Genomic DNA, 20,878 nt, shown 5'->3' on the forward strand with positions numbered 1-20,878 from the left:
TATGGGGTTGAGATCTGGAGACTGGCTAGGCCACTCCAGGACCTTGAAATGCTCCTTACGAAGCCACTCCTTCGTTGCCCAGGCGGTGCGTTTGGGATCATTGTCATGCTGAAAGACCCAGCCACGTTTCATCTTCAATGCCCTTGCTGATGGTAGGCTTTGTTACTTTGGTCTCAGCTCTCTGCAGGTCATTCACTAGGTCTTGCGTGGAGCCTCAGATCGAGGTAGATTATCAGTGGTCTTGTATGACTTCCATTTCTTAATAATTGCTCCCACAGTTGATTTCTTCAAACCAAGCTGCTTACCTATTGCAGATTCAGTCTTCCCAGCCTGGTGCAGGTCTACAATTTTGTTTCTGGTGTCCTTTGACAGCTCTTTGGTCTTGGCCATAGTGGAGTTTGGAGTGTGACTGTTTGAGGTTGTGGACAGGTGTCTTTTAAACTCATAACAAGTTCAAACAGGTGCCATTAATACAGGTAATGAGTGGAGGACAGAGGAGCCTCTTAAAGAAGAAGTTACAGGTCTGTGAGAGCCAGAAATCTTGCTTGTTTGTAGGTATTGTCGGATATTATTCATCCTAATCAGACAGGCTTTTTAAGATGGATGGTAGATTGGAGAGAATATAATACACGTACTGAAAACAATAGAACACTATGAAACATCTGGGAAACCAAACTTTTCTGTAAACCAGGCCTGGTATTCATTGCTGACTTTGAAAAGGCTTTTTGTTAAAGTACGACTGGGTTTATATATAATATGTATAGTAACCCTAGGTGTTACATGGTATATAATGGCTACTTCTCAGAAAGTATTAAACTGTCAAAAGGAGGAAAACACCAGTCTCAATGTCGACAGTAAAGAGCCGACTCCGTAACGCTGTCCTTCTATGCAGAGTTCCTCGGTCCAGTCTCTGTGTTATTTTCTCCATCTTAATATTTTATTTTTATTGGCCAGTCTGAGATGGCTTTTTCTTTGCAACTCTGCCTAGAAGTCCAGCATCCCAGAGTCGCCTCTTCACTGTTGACGTTGAGACTGGTGTTTTGCGGGACCTATTTAATGAAGTTGCCAGTTGAGGACCTGTGAGGCTTCTGTTTCTCAAACTTGACACTCTAAATGTACTTGTCCTCTTGCTCAGTTGTGCACCGGGGCCTCCCACTCCTCTTTCTATTCTGGTTACAGCCAGTTTGCGCTGTTCTGTGAAGGGAGTAGTACACATCTTTGTACGAGATCTTCAGTTTCTTGGCAATTTCTCGCATAGAAATTAATTTCTCAAAACAAGAATAGACTGACGAGTTTCAGAAGAAAGTCCTTTGTTTCAGGCCATTTTGAGTCTGTAATCAAATCCACAAAAAAGCTTTCGGACATTTTTAGGTAATTCCTCTGACACAGTCTAGTATATACAGTTGATTTCGGAAGTTTACATACACCTTAGCCAAATACATTTAAACTCAGTTTTTCACAATTCATTACATTTAATCAGAGTAAGAATTCCCTGTCTTAGGTCAGTGTAACGGTTTTCTTCCTGGGAAGGAGAGGAGGAACAAAATGCAGCGTGGTTATTTATAAACCTCTTTAGTGAAAGATGAAAACGTGAACACTATACAAAATAAGAAACCGTGGAAAAACCGAAACAGTCCTAACTGGTGCAAAACACAGAGACAGGAACAATCACCCACCAGATACCGAAAGAATATGGCTGCCTAAATATGGTTCCCAATCAGAGACAACGATAAACACCTGCCTCTGATTGAGAACCACTCCAGGCAACCATAGACTTACCTAGAACACTCAACTGAACACAACCCCATAGACTACAAAACCCCTAGACAAAACAAAACACAAAAATCACCCATGTCACACCCTGGCCTAACCAACATAATAAAGAAAACACAGAATACTAAAGCCAGGGCGTGACAGTCGGTTAGGATCACCACTTTATTTTAAGAATGTGAAATGTCAGAATAATAGTAGAGAAAATGATTTATTTCAGCTTTTATTTCATTCATCAGATTTCCAGTGGGTCAGAATTTTACATACAGTCAATTAGTATTTGGTATTATTGCCTTCAAATTGTTTGTCTTGGGTCAAATGTTTCGGATAGCCTTCCACAAGCTTCCCACAATAAGTTGGGTGAGTTTTGGCCATTTCCTCCTGACAGAGCAAGTGTAACTGAGTCATGTTTGTAGGCCTCCTGCTTGCACATGCCTTTTCAGTTCTGCCCACAAATCATCTATAGGTTTGAGGTCAGGGCCATGTGATGAACACTCCAATACCTTGACCTTGTTGTCCTTAAGCCATTCTGCCACAACTTTAGAAGTATGCTTGGGGTCATTGTTCATTTCGAAGACCCATTTGCGACCAAGCTTTAACTTCCTGACTGATGTCTTGAGATGTTGCTTCAATATATCCACATAATTTTCCTTCCTGAAGAAGCCATCTATTTTGTGAAGTGCACCAGTCCCTCCTGCAGCAAAGCACCCTCACAACACGATGCTGCCACCCCCGTGAATCACGGTTGGGATGGTGTTCTTCGGCTTGCAAGCCCTCCCCCTTTTCCCTCCTAACTTAACAATGGTCTTTATGGCTAAACAGTTCGATTTTTGTTTCATCAGACCAGAGGACATTTCTCCAAAAAGTCCGATCTTTGTCCCCATGTGCAGTTGCAAACTGTAGTCTGGCTTTTTTATAGTGGTTTTGTAGCAGTGACTTCTTCCTTGTTGAGCGGCCTTTCAGGTTATGTCGATATAGGACTCGTTTTAATGTGGATATAGATACTTTTGTACCTGTTTCCTCCAGCATCTTCACAATGTCCTTTGGTGTTGTTCTGGGATTGATTTGTACCTTTTGCACCAATAAACATTAATCTCTAGGCGACAGAACGCGTCTCCTTCCTGAGTGGTATGACGGCTGCGTGGTCCCATGGTGTATATACTTGCATAATATTGTTTCTACAGGTGAACGTGGTACCTTCAGGTATTTGGAAATTGCTCCCAATGATAAAGCAGACTTGTGGAGGTCTACAATATTTTTTCTGAGCTCTTTTCTGATTTCTTTTGATTTTCCCATGATGTCAAGCAAAGAGGCACTGAGTTTGAAGGTAGGCCTTGAAATACATCCACAGGTACACCTCCTGTTGACTCAAATGATGTCAACTAGCCTATCAGAAGCTTATAAAGTCATGACATCATTTTCTGTAATTTTCCAAGCTGTTTAAAGGCACAGTAAAGTTAGTGTATGTAAACTTCTGACCCACTGGAATTGTGATACAGTGAATTATAAGTGAAATAATATGTCTGCAAATAATTGTTGGAAAATGACTTGTGTCATGCACAAAGTAGACGTCCTAATCAACTTGCCAAAACTATAGTTTGTTATCAACAAATTTGTGGAGTGGTTGAAAAACAAGTTTTAATGACTCCAACCTAAGTATGTGTAAACTTCAGACTTTAACTGTAGGCCCTGGATGGCAAGAAGCAAGTGATGTACTGGGCCGTATGCACCGTCCTCTGTAGCACCTTATGGTTGGATGCCAAGTTGCCATACCAGGCAGTGATGCATCCGGTCAGGATGCTCTCGATGGTGCAGCTGTAGAACTTTTTGAGGATCTGGGGACCAATGTAAAATCTATTCCGTCTCCTGAGGGGGAAAGGGCCTTCTTCACGACTGTATTGGTGTGTTTGGACCATTATAGCTTGTTGGTAATGTGGACACCAAGGTACTTGAATCTCTCAACCAGCTCCACTACAGCTCCGTCGATGTGAATGGGGTCGTGTTTGGCCCTCCCTTTCCTGTAGTCCACGCTCAGCTCCTTTGTCTTGCTCACGTTGTGGGGAGGTTGTTGACCTGGCAGTGTGTCTCATCATTGTCGGTGATCAGGCCTACCACTGTTTTGTCGTCAGCAAACGTAATGATGGTGTTGGTGTCATGCTTGGCCAGGCAGTCGTGGGTGAACATGGACTACAGGAGGGGACTAATCACACACCCCTCGGGGGTCACCGTGTTGAGGATCAGCGTGACAGATGTGTTGTTGTCTACCCTTACCCTTTGGCCCGTAAGGAAGTTCAGGATCCAGTTGCAGAGGGAGCTTTTGAGGTTTTACCTCATTCTCGCTAGCTGGGTAGCTAACGTTTCCTAGCTAGATAGATAGGACAGAGGTGCATTTCAAATGTTAGCTATCTAGCTAGCTACTTAGCTAGCTGAGCAGTGTGCTGAATCAATCAGCAGAACAAAGTGAAACAAATAGCATAGAGAATTTACTTGAAACACTTCTTATAGCCACATCCATCATGAGTCTTCATGACACCCTGTCACACGATGTCAGTGTCAACGCAACATTCTGGGCTGAGCTGCTTCCACAAACATGAAACTCACGCACCGCCTATTATGTTGTATATTTCATTTTGTTTGTTTACAGTTGGACTCGGACAGTCTCCCTGTTCTGTCAGCGGTGTTGGCAATATGCCTAATCGGGGCGGCAGGGTAGCCTAGTGGTTAGAGTGTTGGACTAGTAACCAAAAGGTTGCAAATCCCCGAGCTGACAGGGTACAAATATATCGTTCTGCCCCTGAACAGGCAGTTAACCCACTGTTCCTAGGCCGTCATTGAAAATAAGAATTTGTTCTTAACTGACTTGCCTAGTTAAATAAAGGTAAAATAAAATAAAAATAACGGGCTCATTTGCCAAGGGACATGGTAATTTCTGACTATGCGACTGAAATGAACACCACCACACAATGTTTATTGAGCTTTGTAATTGATTTGTTATTACAATCAAATAGCTATTTCATATAATGGAGTAATGGATTTGATTGATGGATTCAGTCTTTTAATGAGAAACAAAAAAAGTGACAATTTGTGTGAGAAAATGGTCAAATATTTGCTATTTAAGACCTTTAAGAAGGTTCTGACCTCTGCGTTTGTCAACATTGGTTTGCAGATGCCTGGTGTGCCTAGTTTGTGACTTACAGTTTTCTTTGCCGCAGGAAGAAATAAGGATGCTTACCTTGCCTGGCTAAATAAATCATTGTCTCACCACTGTAAAAAAAGCAGGTGTGTGGGAGGGAGTCTGCAGGGAGAATGGAAACACTGATTACTGGAGAAGATAATGTTATATAAAAACACATCTCATTAGTAGGATCTATGTCTTTTTCCATGATGATATCAGGCCAGTCTCTGGGGAGGATACTACTGTATAGGCATTCCCTTGCATGATCCATCATGCCAAACCTTTATCTGGCATGTTAGTAACTGTAATTGACACAGCTTTACTCTAAGTGATATAAAACATGTGTAATGCTGTAAAATAAAAAACAAAGAAATAAGAAAATGAAAGCAGTCCAAAATGACTCATGTCCGGTTTCGCTGTTTCCATCCTCAGATAGACCTTTGAGATGAGGCCACTGTACCTGAGCGATATACTGCTACAAATATCATGGAATCCTTAAATTGAGAATGATGACACACATTTTGGCTTGCCCTTATTCAAGATTGTGTCTGCGAATTGTAATGAGAGAATTAATACTAAGATAACATGCTGTTTGGTATTGGTTCATTTCCAAATATCCCCAAACATACTCAGCAGATAATGCTTTCTCTTTGAGAAAATCTACTTTTTCAGGGGCAGGCATAATATGAGACGTTGCCTTTTATAAAGCAGTGTAGGATGTAATAGATCTACAGCATGTTGCGTACAACACAGCTCTGGAATAATATTACGGATATAGTGAAAAACATTGCTTTGACTTTTGTTTTGAAGCTCCTGACATCATCTCAATTATCCTGTTGATTACAGGGTCAAAGGAGCACCAATGTCTGATCTCCCACGGTTATAAAGAGTCACGGACCTGCAAAGATCTGCTCTATTGGTGGGTAGATCACAATGGTGCCAGACACGATCCTTGCAAGAACATGTAATGAAAACAACCAAATGTTCATAGCTGCTTGTGTGAAAAGACAAGCTTTTATGCTACATGGTATTGTGTTATAGACTCAAAGACCTGTGCCCTGGTTTGCTTTGGGTCCATACTTTCAACCAATGCCCCCTTTAGAGACCTGAATGGCATTTTCTGGTTCATTTCACACAGAAGAAGATAGCCTCAGACCCGTCATACAGCAAGCAGAGAAAAAGGAACATATCATGTCTGAATCTGGGAGCCCAATCCCAGACACACATTCACAAATTCTCTCCACACACATTTGCACCACAATATTTAGAAACAACTTGGGTATCAGATTGGCTCAATGTAAAACTCCCAAATTTGATTACATGTTTTCTTTATTTAATTTTGCTTCTCAACACAGTCTTTGTTACAGTATAATAGTGTCTGTGAACCAGCTGCCCACATAGAGACTACAGCACATTAATACCACCATACAGCAGTAAAATATGTTGTCCATTCAAGTATAGGCTACAGTCTATATCTTTGTGCATTAAATAAATAATTGAGGCACCACTTTTTCTATGCCCAACGCTACAAAGTCTACAGCATATATAGCCAATGGTAATGCCTGGTGCTGTACTTGGACACGTGTATTTTTCTGCACACCACACAGTCTAATAACACAAGAAATCATACACAAAGTTATTTGAGGAGCACAATATAGGCCTAGTTGTTTTCGGTGTTTCTATTCAGGATTTTCCTTGTCTGCCGCGCTTCTGACCAGAGAAGGAATTCTCCAGGGTCCTGAAAGTGTCCTCGTGCGCTCGAAAGTGCGAAAATTCCTCTCTTCCAAAACGCACCGGAGCGGAGAGAGAGAGGAGGGAGACACACCCGCCGGAGCCGATTGGTGGAACGTCACGAATAGAGGACCCGAACAGAGGGGCTGATAAATGATAGATGAAGGAGGAGAGAGAGCTGAGGATGCAGGTTTGGTACACAATCATCCATCGAATCGTCTCGTAGCATCGCCAACTTCTACTAGCCCTCCGCTGCGGAGGAGATGTATTCCCAAAAGGACTGAATCATACATCTCTTCAAAGGAGCATCCGGCACACAGAATTCACTTCGACAGGCACCTTGATACAAGCTAGAAATGATGATTGGATCTCTCACACATGGGACAGCAGTTGTATTGATATTACTAAAAGCACTGTTTCTTGCGACACACGCCACAGAGGATGGGATCTTCACAAATCATCTCTTGGTTCAGCTGCATGAAGGTGCACATGATGAAGCGCACCAACTTGCAACAGAGCACGGGTTTCATAGTGCCCGGAAGGTGAGAAATGTTAGGCTACAATGTTGCAGAAAATGTGCATAATGTAGGCTAATGATGGGCTGTCGATACGATATTCCCATCAAGCCAATCATTTGCAGTGATGAACATGTCCAGTGTTTTTGTCACTCAAATCCACTATTTTTTTTAAATGCTCATGTTTCTTATTTTTATTTATATTGCATAGAATATTTAAAAAATCCTATTTTGGCTATGATTTTACCAACATAAATACTTGATATGACTTCAGTTAAAACATTTAAATATGTAGCCTGTTATTTGAAGTATGCCTTTGCCTATTTGTTTTGTTTTTCAGATGACCTTCAATTAAGTTGATCTGTATAATTTATTTTGTTACATAATATCTAGGCCAATGTTGCCTCATTAAGCCTTAGGCTACATTAACATAAATATAAAATCAGCCTTAATTTCTGCTAAATTCTAACATTTTCCCATCTATTTTCTATCCCCCAGTAATTTTGGAGATGAGAAATGTGGGGTGAATAGACTACGTGAATTAAGGCAGGCTAATAGCACAGTGTTAAAATGAAGTGCTTTGTACAACAAAACGAGTGGCAACTGAGCTGCCACAAACTTGAAGGAGACGACACTTGAACTTGACTGGAGTATTGAAACACATCATCCTGAGATGTTTTGAAACATTATATGGAACATAACACCACTAAATCAAGTATCGTGCAACACCTTCCCAGGGACTGGGAGAACTAACAGAAAAAATTGATAACAGTATCTTTGTGTTTCTAGTCCTGTTCAGTGCAGAATTAGATACTTTCTCTTTTGGTGTCCTTTCCTCTCTCTAAAGCTTCTAAACACCATTATGACATTTTGAATCATAATCCAGTGGAGAATTAGATCCCCTTTTTCTGAAATGTCTTTATGTTTAACATTGTTTTATGTATTTGATCATTTGCCATTATTTACCGTTTGGCAGGCATTGTCAAGAACAGTGTTCAAATCAAATTCAAATTGAACTGCAAGAATTGAAGATTCTGCACTTGCCTCTTCCGTTGACAATCATGAATGTGGGAATGGATGCTGTAGCCTAGTGGTTAAACGCGTTGGGACAGGGACCGAAAGGTGACCAAAAGTCACCATTGGGCTGATGGGGAAATCCCTGAGCGGTGTCATTCCTCTCCGGCAATTGAGTTAGGAAGGACGCCTGTATATTTGTAGCAGATGGGTGTATTGATACACCATCCAAAGTGTATTTAATAACTTCACCATGCTCAAAGGAATATTCAACGTCTGCATTTTTATTTTTACCCATATAATCAATAGGTGCCCTTCTTTGCCAGACATTGGAAAACCTCCTCGGTCTATGTGACTGAATCTGTGTTTGAAACGCACTGCTCAACTGAGGGACCTTGCAGATAATTCTATGTGTGGGGGACAGAGATGAGGTAGTCCTTACAAAATCATGGAATGAGTCCTTGCAACTTATAGTGTGACTTGTTTAGCAAATATTTACTTCTGAAATTATTTAGGCTTGCCACAACAAAGGGGTTGAATACTTATTGACTCAAGTCATTTCTAAAAACCTAATTCCACTTTGACATTATGGGTTGTTGTGTGTAGGCCAGTGACACAAAATCTAAATTTAATACATTTTATATTCAGGCTGTAACACAACAAAATGTGGAAAAGGGCAAGAGGTGTGAATACTTTCTGAAGGCACTGTATGCTTCATCCTCTTTCTTCAAGATGTAGAAAATTGACACCATTTTATCAGAAATCAACAGATTGCTTTCTCTTCGGATGTGGCAGTTGATCACCCATCTATTTATCCAACCACTTATTAAACAGCCCTGTGAATGCAGGCCTTGTCTGAAGAGGGAAAATTATCCCCCTGACTGTACTGCCTTGTCAAATGTCAGAATAAGAGTGTAAGTGCAATTAGCTGGAGAGCAAGGCACTGAGGCGTAGCCTAGAAATCGAGGGTATTGTGGTGTTGTGAATTAAGATGTTCACCTCAGCATTCAAATAACGGCTACTCGTGATTTAATGTTTCATTTGACATGGATAATTCGATACTGAATGCGTTTTGTTTTGACTGAGGTTTAATGGCAGCATCTCTGAGTGGTACTGTAGACACTATCATGCAGTAGGCTGCCCTCAGTAGGCTGCCCTCAGTAGGCTGCCCCCATCCACTCCTTCACTGCTTCACACAGCCTCTGGATTATGTCATCTCCAGCGTTATTTGTATCCATATCTGTGCAGTTTCAATGATCTCTTATTCATGCTTAATTAATTTAGCAAGCCTGGAAACACATACCGGTGCATATACTTCAAAACAAAAATACAATGCACACACACACACACACACACACACACACACACACACACACACACACACACACACACACACACACACACACACACACACACACACACACACACACACACACACACACACACACACACACACACACACACACACACACACACACACACACACACACACACACACACAAAACAAAGCCAATTCCCTAATTTATACTTTAAACAAGATGGTGCCGACAGACACGGTCGCCCTGTTTCAAGCTACTAACTTTGCAGTATGTTTTTTTTTTCAGTGTTATTTCTTACATTATCCGCTCAGAACGTTTCTTGTATTACAGTTGTTTCCAGCTGCTTACACACGTTTTCAAAACTGCCTCCTTTTTTTCAAAACTCTACACACAATTCCCAAAACTGCACACACAAAATGCAAAATTCCCACATCTCCTTCAAAATGTAACACTGCATTCAGCATGCCATAAACACATGTCAGAATTAAGCATTTGCATCAAATGGCAAACACTGCTTTCATAATAGTACATTTTTGGATATACCATGTAAACACTGTTGTTCTAAATCTTAAGCTCTTGGTCTTTCATAGGCTTATATCTACATGTCAATACAATATTCTACAGTGAAAGTAATCTGCTGAGAGGGGTAACAAGTACACTGTAAACACCAATGCAATGTAGAAACTATTAAACTATTAATATATCAAAATATTTACTAGGCCAAACATTACTTGTTGTATACAGTAGCATACAACAAAACAATAAACATATGTAAACCAAAAGTATATTCTTTAGAATACAGTAAAGAACACAATTGTGTGCGTGGGGTCCCGGGGGGGCAGTCCAGGAATTGGTAGGGGGGCGGGTTAGGGTTAGGGTTAGGGTTAGGGTTAGGGTTAGGGTTAGGGTTAGGGTTAGGGTTAGGGTTAGGGTTAGGGCACTGGCAGTCACCAGTGCTAAACTACGCTTAATCTCTTCTCTGGCCTGGGTCTGGCCACAATACTTCGTCCACATCACAAGGTATGTTTTCTCTTGCCAAACATCGAGGGAAGTATCTCCTAGCATGGCGTATCCAACCTTGGACAGAGGCAACCTCTATGTCCCCACATGCGTCCTCCATTGGCTGGAGAAGCGGCATGTGGGAATAGGGTTGGCGATCATACACTTTCCAGCACCAGGCTGAGAAGAATTCCTCTATGGGATTTAGAAAAGGTGAATATGGGGTAGGTACAAAACTACAAATTGTGAATGGGTGGCAAACCAGAACAGCCCGGTGAAAACGAACATTGTCTCATAAAACCACAAATCTAGCAGGCTCCTGATCTGGATCAGGGACAAGCATTGTGATAAATTGCATCCAGAAAAGTGAGCATATGGCCGGTGTTGTTCGGACCCAGTGTGGCATTGTGATGGAGGACCCCGTTTTGAGTGATGGCAGCACACATAATTATATTACCCCCACGCTGTCCAGGGACATTGATAATTGCCTTCTGTCCTATTACATTTCTTCCGAGGCGCCTGGTTTTGGTGAGGTTGAAGCCAACCTCATCCACATAAATAACTTCATGGCGAATTACATGGGCATCCAGCTCCAATACTCTCTGTAACAGACAAAAGTATATACAGATGAGGAAATATGGTATGTCTGAAGTACTGGAAGTAGTGTTGCATACACTTTGCAAGTAGTGTTGCATACCTCTACAAAGTCATGTCGCATATTTTTGACTCTGTCAGAGTTTCTCTCAAATGGCACGTTGTAAAGTTGTTTCATCGCCACTCGGTGCCGTTGGAGGATGCGTTGTATGGTCGACAGGCTTACAGCATTGATGTTGTTAAATATGGTGTCATTACTCGAGATATGCTCTCTTATCTCTCGAATCCTAATTGCATTGTTGGCCAAAACCATATTTATAATTGTAGTCTCTTGTACATCTGTAAACAAGTGTGCCCGTCCTCCATGATGTCTTTGCCTTTCCACTCTGTACAGAATTCAAACACAGTATGTGTTCAGCATAGGAATTGTAAACAATGTACAAAATAAATTAGTACAGCATGATAACCAACCTCATTCATTCAATGCAGTGCAGTAAATGGATGGCTTAGGGGTTACAAATGTTTATGCAATACTATGCAGTCATGTATTTTACAGTACATTACTGTGATGCTTAAATAGTCATTAGATAGTTGCATACCGGTTCTCATTTCTGAAGGTTCGAATTATGGACGCCACTGTAAATCGACTCAAGTTGGGCTGGACTCATAGTCCAGCCTCTCTCATGGTCAAACTGTGGTTGATCACATGATCAACAAGTGTTGCCCTAATCTCATCAGAGATGGCTCTCCTTCCTTCTCTTCTTTGCCCTCGTCCTCTTCTTCCTTTTCCTCTCCCTCCTACTCCTCTTGCTCTCTGTCCATTGTTGGCATCCATTGTTCAAAACAGGTCATCTGACCTTTGACATATTTACAGGCCTATAGTACAGTAAAGCAGTGATTGGTTAGTCATCAGTTAAGCTATTAGTGTTTGCACATGTGAGGAGTGTGTGTGTGTGACCTTGTGAATAAGTGTAGCATTTTGATTGGTTGTGTTTGGAAAAGGAAAGCAAGTCACTTCTTGTTAGATTTTTGTGTTTTAGGTAGAGAATTGTGTGTAGCGTTTTGAAAAAAGTGTTTTATGCAATTGACAACTGAGTCAAAGGCTGAGAAATAGGTTATGGTTTTTGATATTTGGTGTGTAGTTTTGCACTGAGTGAGAGGTTTCAAAAATCGTGTGACATGAAAAGATTTTGTGCGTAAGCAGTTGGAAAAAACTGTAATACCTACAGCCAGAAATAACTTTCTGATATTAGATCTGCAGTCACTCACCAGAATTTTGAGTAGAAATTCGACTTCCCTGACCTGGATCCTTTGTGTAGCTATATTCATTCTGGGGGCTGCACCAAAATGGTGACGTAGGAGTAGAGGTAGAAAGAGTGGGGTCCTATTCAGACCCAGGCGGCGTGCATACCATCCACCGTTTCCAAGTATATTACTCACTAATGTTCAGTCCCTGGACAATAATGTAGGCGAGCTCAGGGCGAGGATCTCCTTACAGAGACACGCTCAAAATGGAACCGGTCAGATGACGCAGATGCTACACTACAGGACTGTTTTTCTAGGATTCATCCGGGATTCATCCAATGGCATTGAGGAATACACCACCTCAGTCATTGGCTTCATCAATAAGTGCATCGACAACATCTTCCTCACAGTGACTGTATGTACATATCCCAACCAGAAGCCATGGATTACAGGCAACACCTGCAGCAAGCTAAAGTCTAGAGCTGCCGCTTTCCAGGAGCGGGAGACTAATCTGGACGCTTATAAGAAATCCCGCTATGCCCTCAGACGAACCATCAAACAAGCAAAGCGTCAATACAGGATTAAGATTGAATCCTACTACACCGGTTCTGATGCTCCTCGGATGTTGCAGGGCTTGAAAACAATTATGGACTACAAAGGGAAACCCAGACACGAGCTTCTCAGTGACGCGGGCCTACCAGATGAGCTAAATGCCACTTCGAGGCAAGCAACACTGAAGCATGCATGTGAGCACCAGCTGTTCTTTATGACTGTGTGATAATGCTCTCAGTTGCCAATGTGAACAAAACCTTTAAACATGGTCAACATTAACAAAGCCCCTGGCCAGACGGATTACCAGGACGTGTACTCAAAGCATGCGCGGACCAACTGTCAAGTGTCTTCACTGACATTTTCAACCTCTCCCTGACATAGTCTGTAAAAACTACATGTTTCAAGCAGACCAACTAAGTCCCTGTGCCCAAGGAAGTGAAGGTAACCTGCCTAAATGATTACCGTTCCGTGGTACTCATGTCGGTAGCCATGAAGTGCTTTGAAAGGCTGCTCCACAGATGACTCAATCTCAATCGTACTCCACACCACCCTGTTCGTTGACTACAGCTCAGTGTTCAACACCAGAGTGCCCACGAAGCTCATCATTAAGCTAAGGACTCTGGGACTAAACACCTCCCACTGCAACTGGATCCTGTACTTCCTGACGGGCCGCCCCAGGTGGTAAGAGTAGGCTACAATACGTCTGCCACGCTGATCCTTAACACTAGGGCCCCTCAATGGTGTGTATTAAGTCCCCTCCTGTATTCCTTGTTCACCCTCGACTGCGAGGCCAAACACAACTCCAACACCATCATTAAGTTTGCTGACGACACAACAGTGGTAGGCCTGATCACTGACAATGATGAGACGGCCTATAAGGAGGAGGTCAGAGAACTGTCAGTGTGGTGCCAGAACAACAACCTCTCCCTCAATGTAAGCAAGACAAAAGAGCTGATCGTGGACTACAGGAAAAGGCCTATATCCTGAGGCCGCTTGTACTGTAGTTTGGAACTTTAACCATTTGGACCTCAATAGAATTCTAGAATGCTGCTTAAGATTACTGAGAATTTTCAAGATAAAACGCATTTCAAACAAACAAACAGACATAGGTAAAAAATTAAGAACAAATGACAATTACAAGTCTCTACAGATCGGTCTCCCACCCTTGGGACGGTTGAGATAATATGCGCTTATGTGATTAGCATGATGTTGTAAGTAACAAGAACATTTCTGAGGACATAGACATATCTGATTTTACCATGCTATTGTTTGAGAAGAGTGCACAGTTATGGACTTGAAATGTTATTAATATACCAATTAGTTACATTTGGGCAGTCATGATACAACATTTTGAACAGAAATGCAATGGTTCATTGGGTCAGTCTCAATGCTCAATGATCATTCCCAATTCTGCCACCTAGGGGACAAAATCGAAATTGTGCCTGAGCTGGAATAATACATTATGGCCTTTCTCTTGCATTTCAAAGATGATGGTACATCATCATTTATTTCTTTGTATTATCTTTTACCAGATCTAATGTGTTATATTCTCCTACATTCATTACAAATTTCCACAAACTTCGAAGTGTTTCCTTTCAAATGATATCAAGAATATGCATATGCTTTTTTCAGGTCCTGAGCTACAGACAGTTAGATTTGGGTGTGCAATTTCTGTTTAAAATTGAATGAAAGGGGCGGATCCTTAAAACTTCTTATGGAATAGGGGACTCTTGCGTCCCACTTGGAAAAAAAACAGGGAAAATGTAAGATACTTAATTAAAGCTACACTCGTTGTGAATCCAGCCAACATGTCAGATTTTAAAAAGCTTTTCGGCAGAAGCATAAGAAGCTTTATCTGATGATAGCACAATAGTAAAGACAGAGGGTAGCATATTTCAACCCTGCAGGCGCTACACAAAACGTTGAAATAAAATATAAAACATGCATTACCTTTGACAAGCTTCTTTTGTTGGCACTCCAATATGTCCCATGAACATCACAATTGGTCCTTTTGTTCGATTAATTCCATCAATTATTGTCAATTTATAAAGCGTGTTTGATCCAGAAAAAGCTTACAGCTTACAAAAACGCAACGTCACTACAAAACATTTCAAAAGTTGTCTATGAACTTTGCCAAAATATTTCAAACTACTTTTGTAATAGAACTTTAGGTATTTTTAAACGTTAATAATTGATCAAATTGTAGACAGGGCAATCTGTATTCAATACAGCAAGTAAACAAACCATGCTCCATTTTACGTCTTGCGCAACTCTCAATATTGTAACGTAGTTCCAGGATGTGCTTCTTCTTCGTTGCACAAATTAATAACCTCAACCAAATTCCAAAGACTGGTGACATCCAGTAGAAGTGGTAAGAACTGAAAACAGGTTCCTATCAAATATCCCATGGCAAAGACAATATGAGGGAACAGTCAGAGGCAAAAATAATAATAATTCTGAACAGTTAGTCCTCAGGGTTAGCCTGCTACATAAATTCTGTTATATTCACAGACATGATTCATACAAAACACAAAAACTGTTGAGACCATTTTTTAAAGTACTCAATTTCCCTATAGGATTGTAGGATAAATTCATATTTCACACTGTCATTTAAGTATTTGCATTTAGCCTGCAATATGTCATGGAACTTTTGGAAGCACAGGCCCATCCTACAAAGTGGCACAGAACACGTAGAGGTTTCTACACATATCCCATTCTTTGCCCTGCGTTCACTCTGGATACACACCACACACCCTATCTTGTGTCCTTCAAACTTCTCCAGGGAGTGGTCTGCTTTCAAATTATGAGTAACAACTCCTCCCCTGAGCTATTTGTGGACAGAAAATACACATCTCTTTTGTCTCCTGTCAAATTTGATCATTGCGTCATCCACAGAGAGGGTTTGCCATGGGTGAAATAGTTTGGGGAAGTTGTGTTGCACAATTTGGATGAAAGACCGAAAGATTGCTTTATATAATCAGATAAAATTTTAAGCTAACAAGGGGTAGGCCTATGCTTTTAGCCATTTTCTTTAACAAAAGCCACAATACCCTCACATACCCCTTCAATGCGAGCCCTGCGTTTAACTTAACACACCAAGCTCTTCACTGACACTGACATATTTAAGGAGTGCATAAGGACTGAAGGAATTGGCTGCCAAATCTATGGATAGTAGAATATAAAGTATTATGTCAAACAGGTAGGCCTGCATCTTATTTCTTGAATAGGAACAAATAGTTTCAGCACATAACTCTGATGCACATAACTCTGATGGATTCATTATGGGCAACAAAACATATTGTTTTGAATAAAATCAATTATGAAGGTCGCAAGCTTACCTCCGGTCCTTCTTCCCATCTTCACGGTCTCCTTTTCAGACTAAACAGGACATCAGTAGACCTAGTCCGTGCACACAGACATTGCTTATTTTCTTTTCTTTTTTTTAACAAATAAAGAAATCATTTTTGGAAGAAGTCTTTGACTTGCCTCCTGAAGTGCCACCGTACACAGCGCAAAAGGCTTTACATCAGAAACAGCAGTGCAGGCCAGGGCTCATGAATGGGAATGCCAATCCATTGCAGTGTGTGATGCAGTGTATCCTAGTTTTATATACAGTACCAGTCAAAAGTTTGGAGACACAATCTCATTCCAGGGTTTTCTTTATTTTTACTATTTTCTTCATTGGAGAATATTAGTGAAGACATCAAAACTATGAAATAACACATGGAGTCATATAGTAATCAAAAACAACTCCAAATATTTGATATATAGAAGTTGCCACTCTTTGCCTTGATGACAGCTTTGTGCACTCTAGGCATTCTCTCAACCAGCTTAACCTGGAATGCTTTTCCAACAGTTCCCACATATGCTGAGCACTTGTTGGCTGCTTGTCCTTCACTCTGCAGTCCAACTCATCCCAAACCATCTCAATTGGGTTGAGGTCGGGTGATTGTGGAAGCCAGATCATCTGATGATGCACTCCATCACTCTCCTTCTTGGTCAAATAGCCCTTACACAGCCTGGAGGTGTGTTAGGTCATTGTCCTGTTGAAAAACAAATGGCAGTCCCACTAAGCACAAACCAGATGGGATTGCATATCGCTGCAGAATGCTGTTGTAGCAATGCTGGTTAATGCCGTGAATTCTTAATAAATCACAGACAGTGTTACCAGTTTCATCATAGAACTTGATTGTTTTTGCGACTGCACTTGAAGAGACCTTAATCTGATGGACTGTCGTTTAACCTTACTTATTTGAGCTGTTCTTACCTTGATATGGACTTGGTCTTTTACCAAATAGGGCAATCTTCTGTATATCACTCCTACCTTGTCTCAACACAACTGATTGGCTCAAATGCATTAAGAAGGAAATCAATTCCACAAATTAACTTTTAACAAGGCACACCTGTTAATTGAAATGCATTCCAGGTGACTACCTCATGAAGCTGGTTGAGAGAATGCCTAGAGTGTGCAAAGCTGTCATCAAGGCAGAGGGTGGCTACTTTGAAGAATCTCAAATATAACATATATTTTGATTTGGTTACTACATTATTCCATATGTGTTATTTGATAGTTTTGATGTCTTCACTATTATTCTACAATGAAGAAATAAAGAAAAACCCTTGAATGAGTAGGTGTGTTCAAACCGTTGACTGGTACTGTACACTATCCCAGCAGCGCAAAAAACTTGGGAAGGAAGTACATTTTCTTAGAAATATAACTTTGCCCAATGCTTCCCCGAGTATGCTCTTTGTATAGCCTAGGCCTATAGCATATATTATAGGCTATACATAATTTTATTTAGATCACACTAGGTGCACTTGATATTGCGCGCCCATCAGCGAATCAGGGATGAGGGGAATCACGGGCACACATCGAGATACTACAATAAGCAACTCATTCTCAAACCCTGAGCAATATTTAATTTTATGACAATTTTATTACATAATATGACATGTAATCATTTACAAATTACATAACCCTCCCCTGGACTAAAATAAATACTAAACCCTTTCCCTGACTGAAATTGAAAAACCATGACCCTCCCCCATTTTCATCTGGGTAACAATTGTTTAAAGTTTGACCGTTCCCTGCTAATGTTAGCCAATTAGTTACCGGTAGAAACAGGAGGATACAATAATCTTGTTAGCTGGCTATGTAAACAACTATCACTGCAAGTCAATATCATTTCAGTGCCACTGCGTAAGCTTTTACCATAACATGTCAGCTAAGCAAGCTGTCAAATTAATAGGAAAATTAAGTAATATAAATATCTGTAACTAGCAAGTCCAACAGATAAACAGTCTATTTTGTGGAGAGCTAGCTGGTTGTCTGTATGGCTAATGTTAGGTAGTGAAAGTGACGACTTCACGCTTCATGAGTGCAGCACACATTTAACATCACACAACTTTTCTAGCTAGCCTGACAGAAAAAATTGGCAGTTAGCTAGCTAGTTCACTGTCTATAACAAGCAGCTTGGTTCTTTTCCATATGAATTACTTTGGTAGAAACAAGTTAGTATAAGCCTACTGCTTAACAATGCTCCATGTGCTCACCTGTATCAACCTGGTGATCATGACAGGACTTGCTAATCTGAGAGCTATTCTCCAAGTTCCACAGCATCAAACTTCGTTAACACCAAATATCTGCTTGCTTGTTTCACTCACCTCTACATCATCATCACTTTCAAAGTGAAAGGAAGTGTCTAAATCCGTATCACCAACCAACACAGCCTCTTACACAATGATATGCTGTGGTCGCTTTGTAGCCATCATTTTGAGTAATAAAGTGAAAAAAACATAAGAAGACAGCATACCCTGCTTCAAGTCAAGTCAAAATCAAATTTATTGGTCATGTACACATGTTTAGCAGATGTTATTGAGGGTGTAGTGAAATGCATGTGCTTCTATCTCCGACAGTGCAGTAATATCTAGCAAGTAATATCTAACAGTTTCACATCAAATACCAAAAATACATGTACATCTAAGTAAGGAATGGATTAAGACTATTTCTTTCCTTCTTAATGCGTTATCCCTCTAAGAGTTATTGCGGAGAAACGGAATTTGCCATGTCCGGAGCACGCCGTTTCACCCGGCCTTGAACGGCTTAGTGGAGCGGGCTGTGCAGACACTGAAAGAGGGGCTCAAAAAGATGACTGGGGGAACCATCACAACGAAGCTCTCTCGGTTCTTGTTCCAGTACCGCATCACGCCACAAACAGCAGGACAGGCTCCAGTTGAGAAGCTGATGGGCAGAAAGCCAAAAGCTCACCTGGATCTACTGCGTCCAGACATCAAAGTACGAGTGGAACGGAAGCAGGTGAAACAAACAAGAGAGACAAGAGAAACAACAAAGAGAGACATGACCACCACACGAGGGAGAGACGGTTAAAACCCAATGACACTGTCTACATCCGCAACTTCACAAGCAGCCTATGTTAGTTGCCACGTACCATTCTGAGACAGAGTGTCCCAGTCTCCTTTGTGGTCAAACCGACTGATGGACGAGTCATGCACAGACACCAGGACCACATTCGCCTGTGCTATGACAAAGAACATGCCATGTTTTCAGACTGAACAGCTGTGGGTGGTAGTATACAAGTGGAAACCCCATAGGAAACAGTATCTGAGGAACAGGGGCATTCAGTGGTTCCTGCAGAGGGTGATGGACTTCCTTTCACAAACACCCAACCGGCTCCTGTGTCCTCAGACCCATCTCCACTGGGACACGCTTACCTGTGTCTTGTGGCACACCAGGAGTATTGCGCAGATCACAGCATAGTCACAAGCCTCCTGAAATAACTAACTATGTAGTTGAGACTGAGAGGCTTGTGGTGTTAGTGCTTGTTTGGAACAGCAGTGCCACACCCTGACCATAGAGAGCCCTTGTTTCTCTATTGTTATAATTTCTGTTGTGTTCAAGCTTATGTTTTCTATGTTGGTGTTTTTGTATGATTCCCAATTAGAGGCAGCTGGTAATCATTGTCTCTAATTGGGGATCATATTTAAGTAGATATTTATCCCACCTGTGTTTTTGGGATATTATTTTGTGTTTGTGCACCACGTAGTCACGTTCCGTTGTTCGTTTATTTGATTTATTGTTTTGGCTTATGCTTCACTTTGGAATAAATATGTGGAACTCAATATCCGCTGCACCTTGGTTCCGTTCTTACGACAACCGTGACACAGCAGACTTAGTTGAAAAGAAATGAGGACTGCCATTTTTTGTTTGTTTACATTTACAGTAACACCAGCAGAAGTTCTAAAGTTTTGTAAAGAAAAGGAAACACTAATATGGTTTACTTGTTAATTTTATGTTATTTTCTCACAGAGGGGATTAAAATTAAGAGGGAGAAATGTTATATATATATAAATAATTACATTGAATAGGTTATTGTACTTACTTGCAGTATAGTATGATTACTACTATGTGTTCAAGGTTATTATTGGCATTGGCATTGGCCTTGACCGTGCCGTTACCCCTTTGATGATGTCATCCCCCAGAGTTGTACCTGTTCAGTGCGACTCTACCACAGGTTGAAGGGGCTGTATCGTTTTGCTGTGTTTGTACCGTTTGTACAGTGGCTTGCGAAGATATTCACCCCCCATTGGCATTTTTCCTATTTTTTTGCCTTACCACCTGGAATTAAAATAGATTTTGGGGGGGTTTGTATAATTTGATTTACACAACATGCCTAACTCTTTGAAGATGCAAAATATATTTTTATTGTGAAACAAACAAGTTATTAGATAAAAAAAACAGAAAAGTTTAGCATTCTTCAAGGCAAACCTCTCCAGCTCCTTCAAGTTGGTTGGGTTCCATTGGTGTACAGCAATCTTTAAGTCATACCACAGATTCTCAATTCGATTGAGGTCTGGCCTTTGACTAGCCCATTACAATACATTTTGAGTGTTGCTTTAGCAGTATGCTTGGGGCCATTGTTCTGCTGGAAAGTGAACCTCCATCC

At 41.0% G+C, this 20,878-nt stretch overlaps 1 protein-coding gene across 1 annotated transcript in view; it reads left to right on the top strand.

The window, feature by feature from the left end:
- The first annotated feature begins 6,828 nt into the window (after positions 1-6,828).
- LOC124038252 (neuroendocrine convertase 2-like) overlaps positions 6,829-20,878 on the top strand; it is a 78,273-nt gene continuing 64,223 nt past the window's right edge. The window contains exon 1 of the mRNA XM_046353878.1: positions 6,829-7,218. Within this exon, the coding sequence (XP_046209834.1) occupies positions 7,033-7,218 (186 nt within the window). The 5' untranslated portion in view covers positions 6,829-7,032. The remainder of the gene's footprint in view (positions 7,219-20,878) is intronic.

Source organism: Oncorhynchus gorbuscha, linkage group LG06 (assembly GCF_021184085.1).
Source record: "Oncorhynchus gorbuscha isolate QuinsamMale2020 ecotype Even-year linkage group LG06, OgorEven_v1.0, whole genome shotgun sequence".
NCBI lineage: Eukaryota > Metazoa > Chordata > Actinopteri > Salmoniformes > Salmonidae > Oncorhynchus > Oncorhynchus gorbuscha.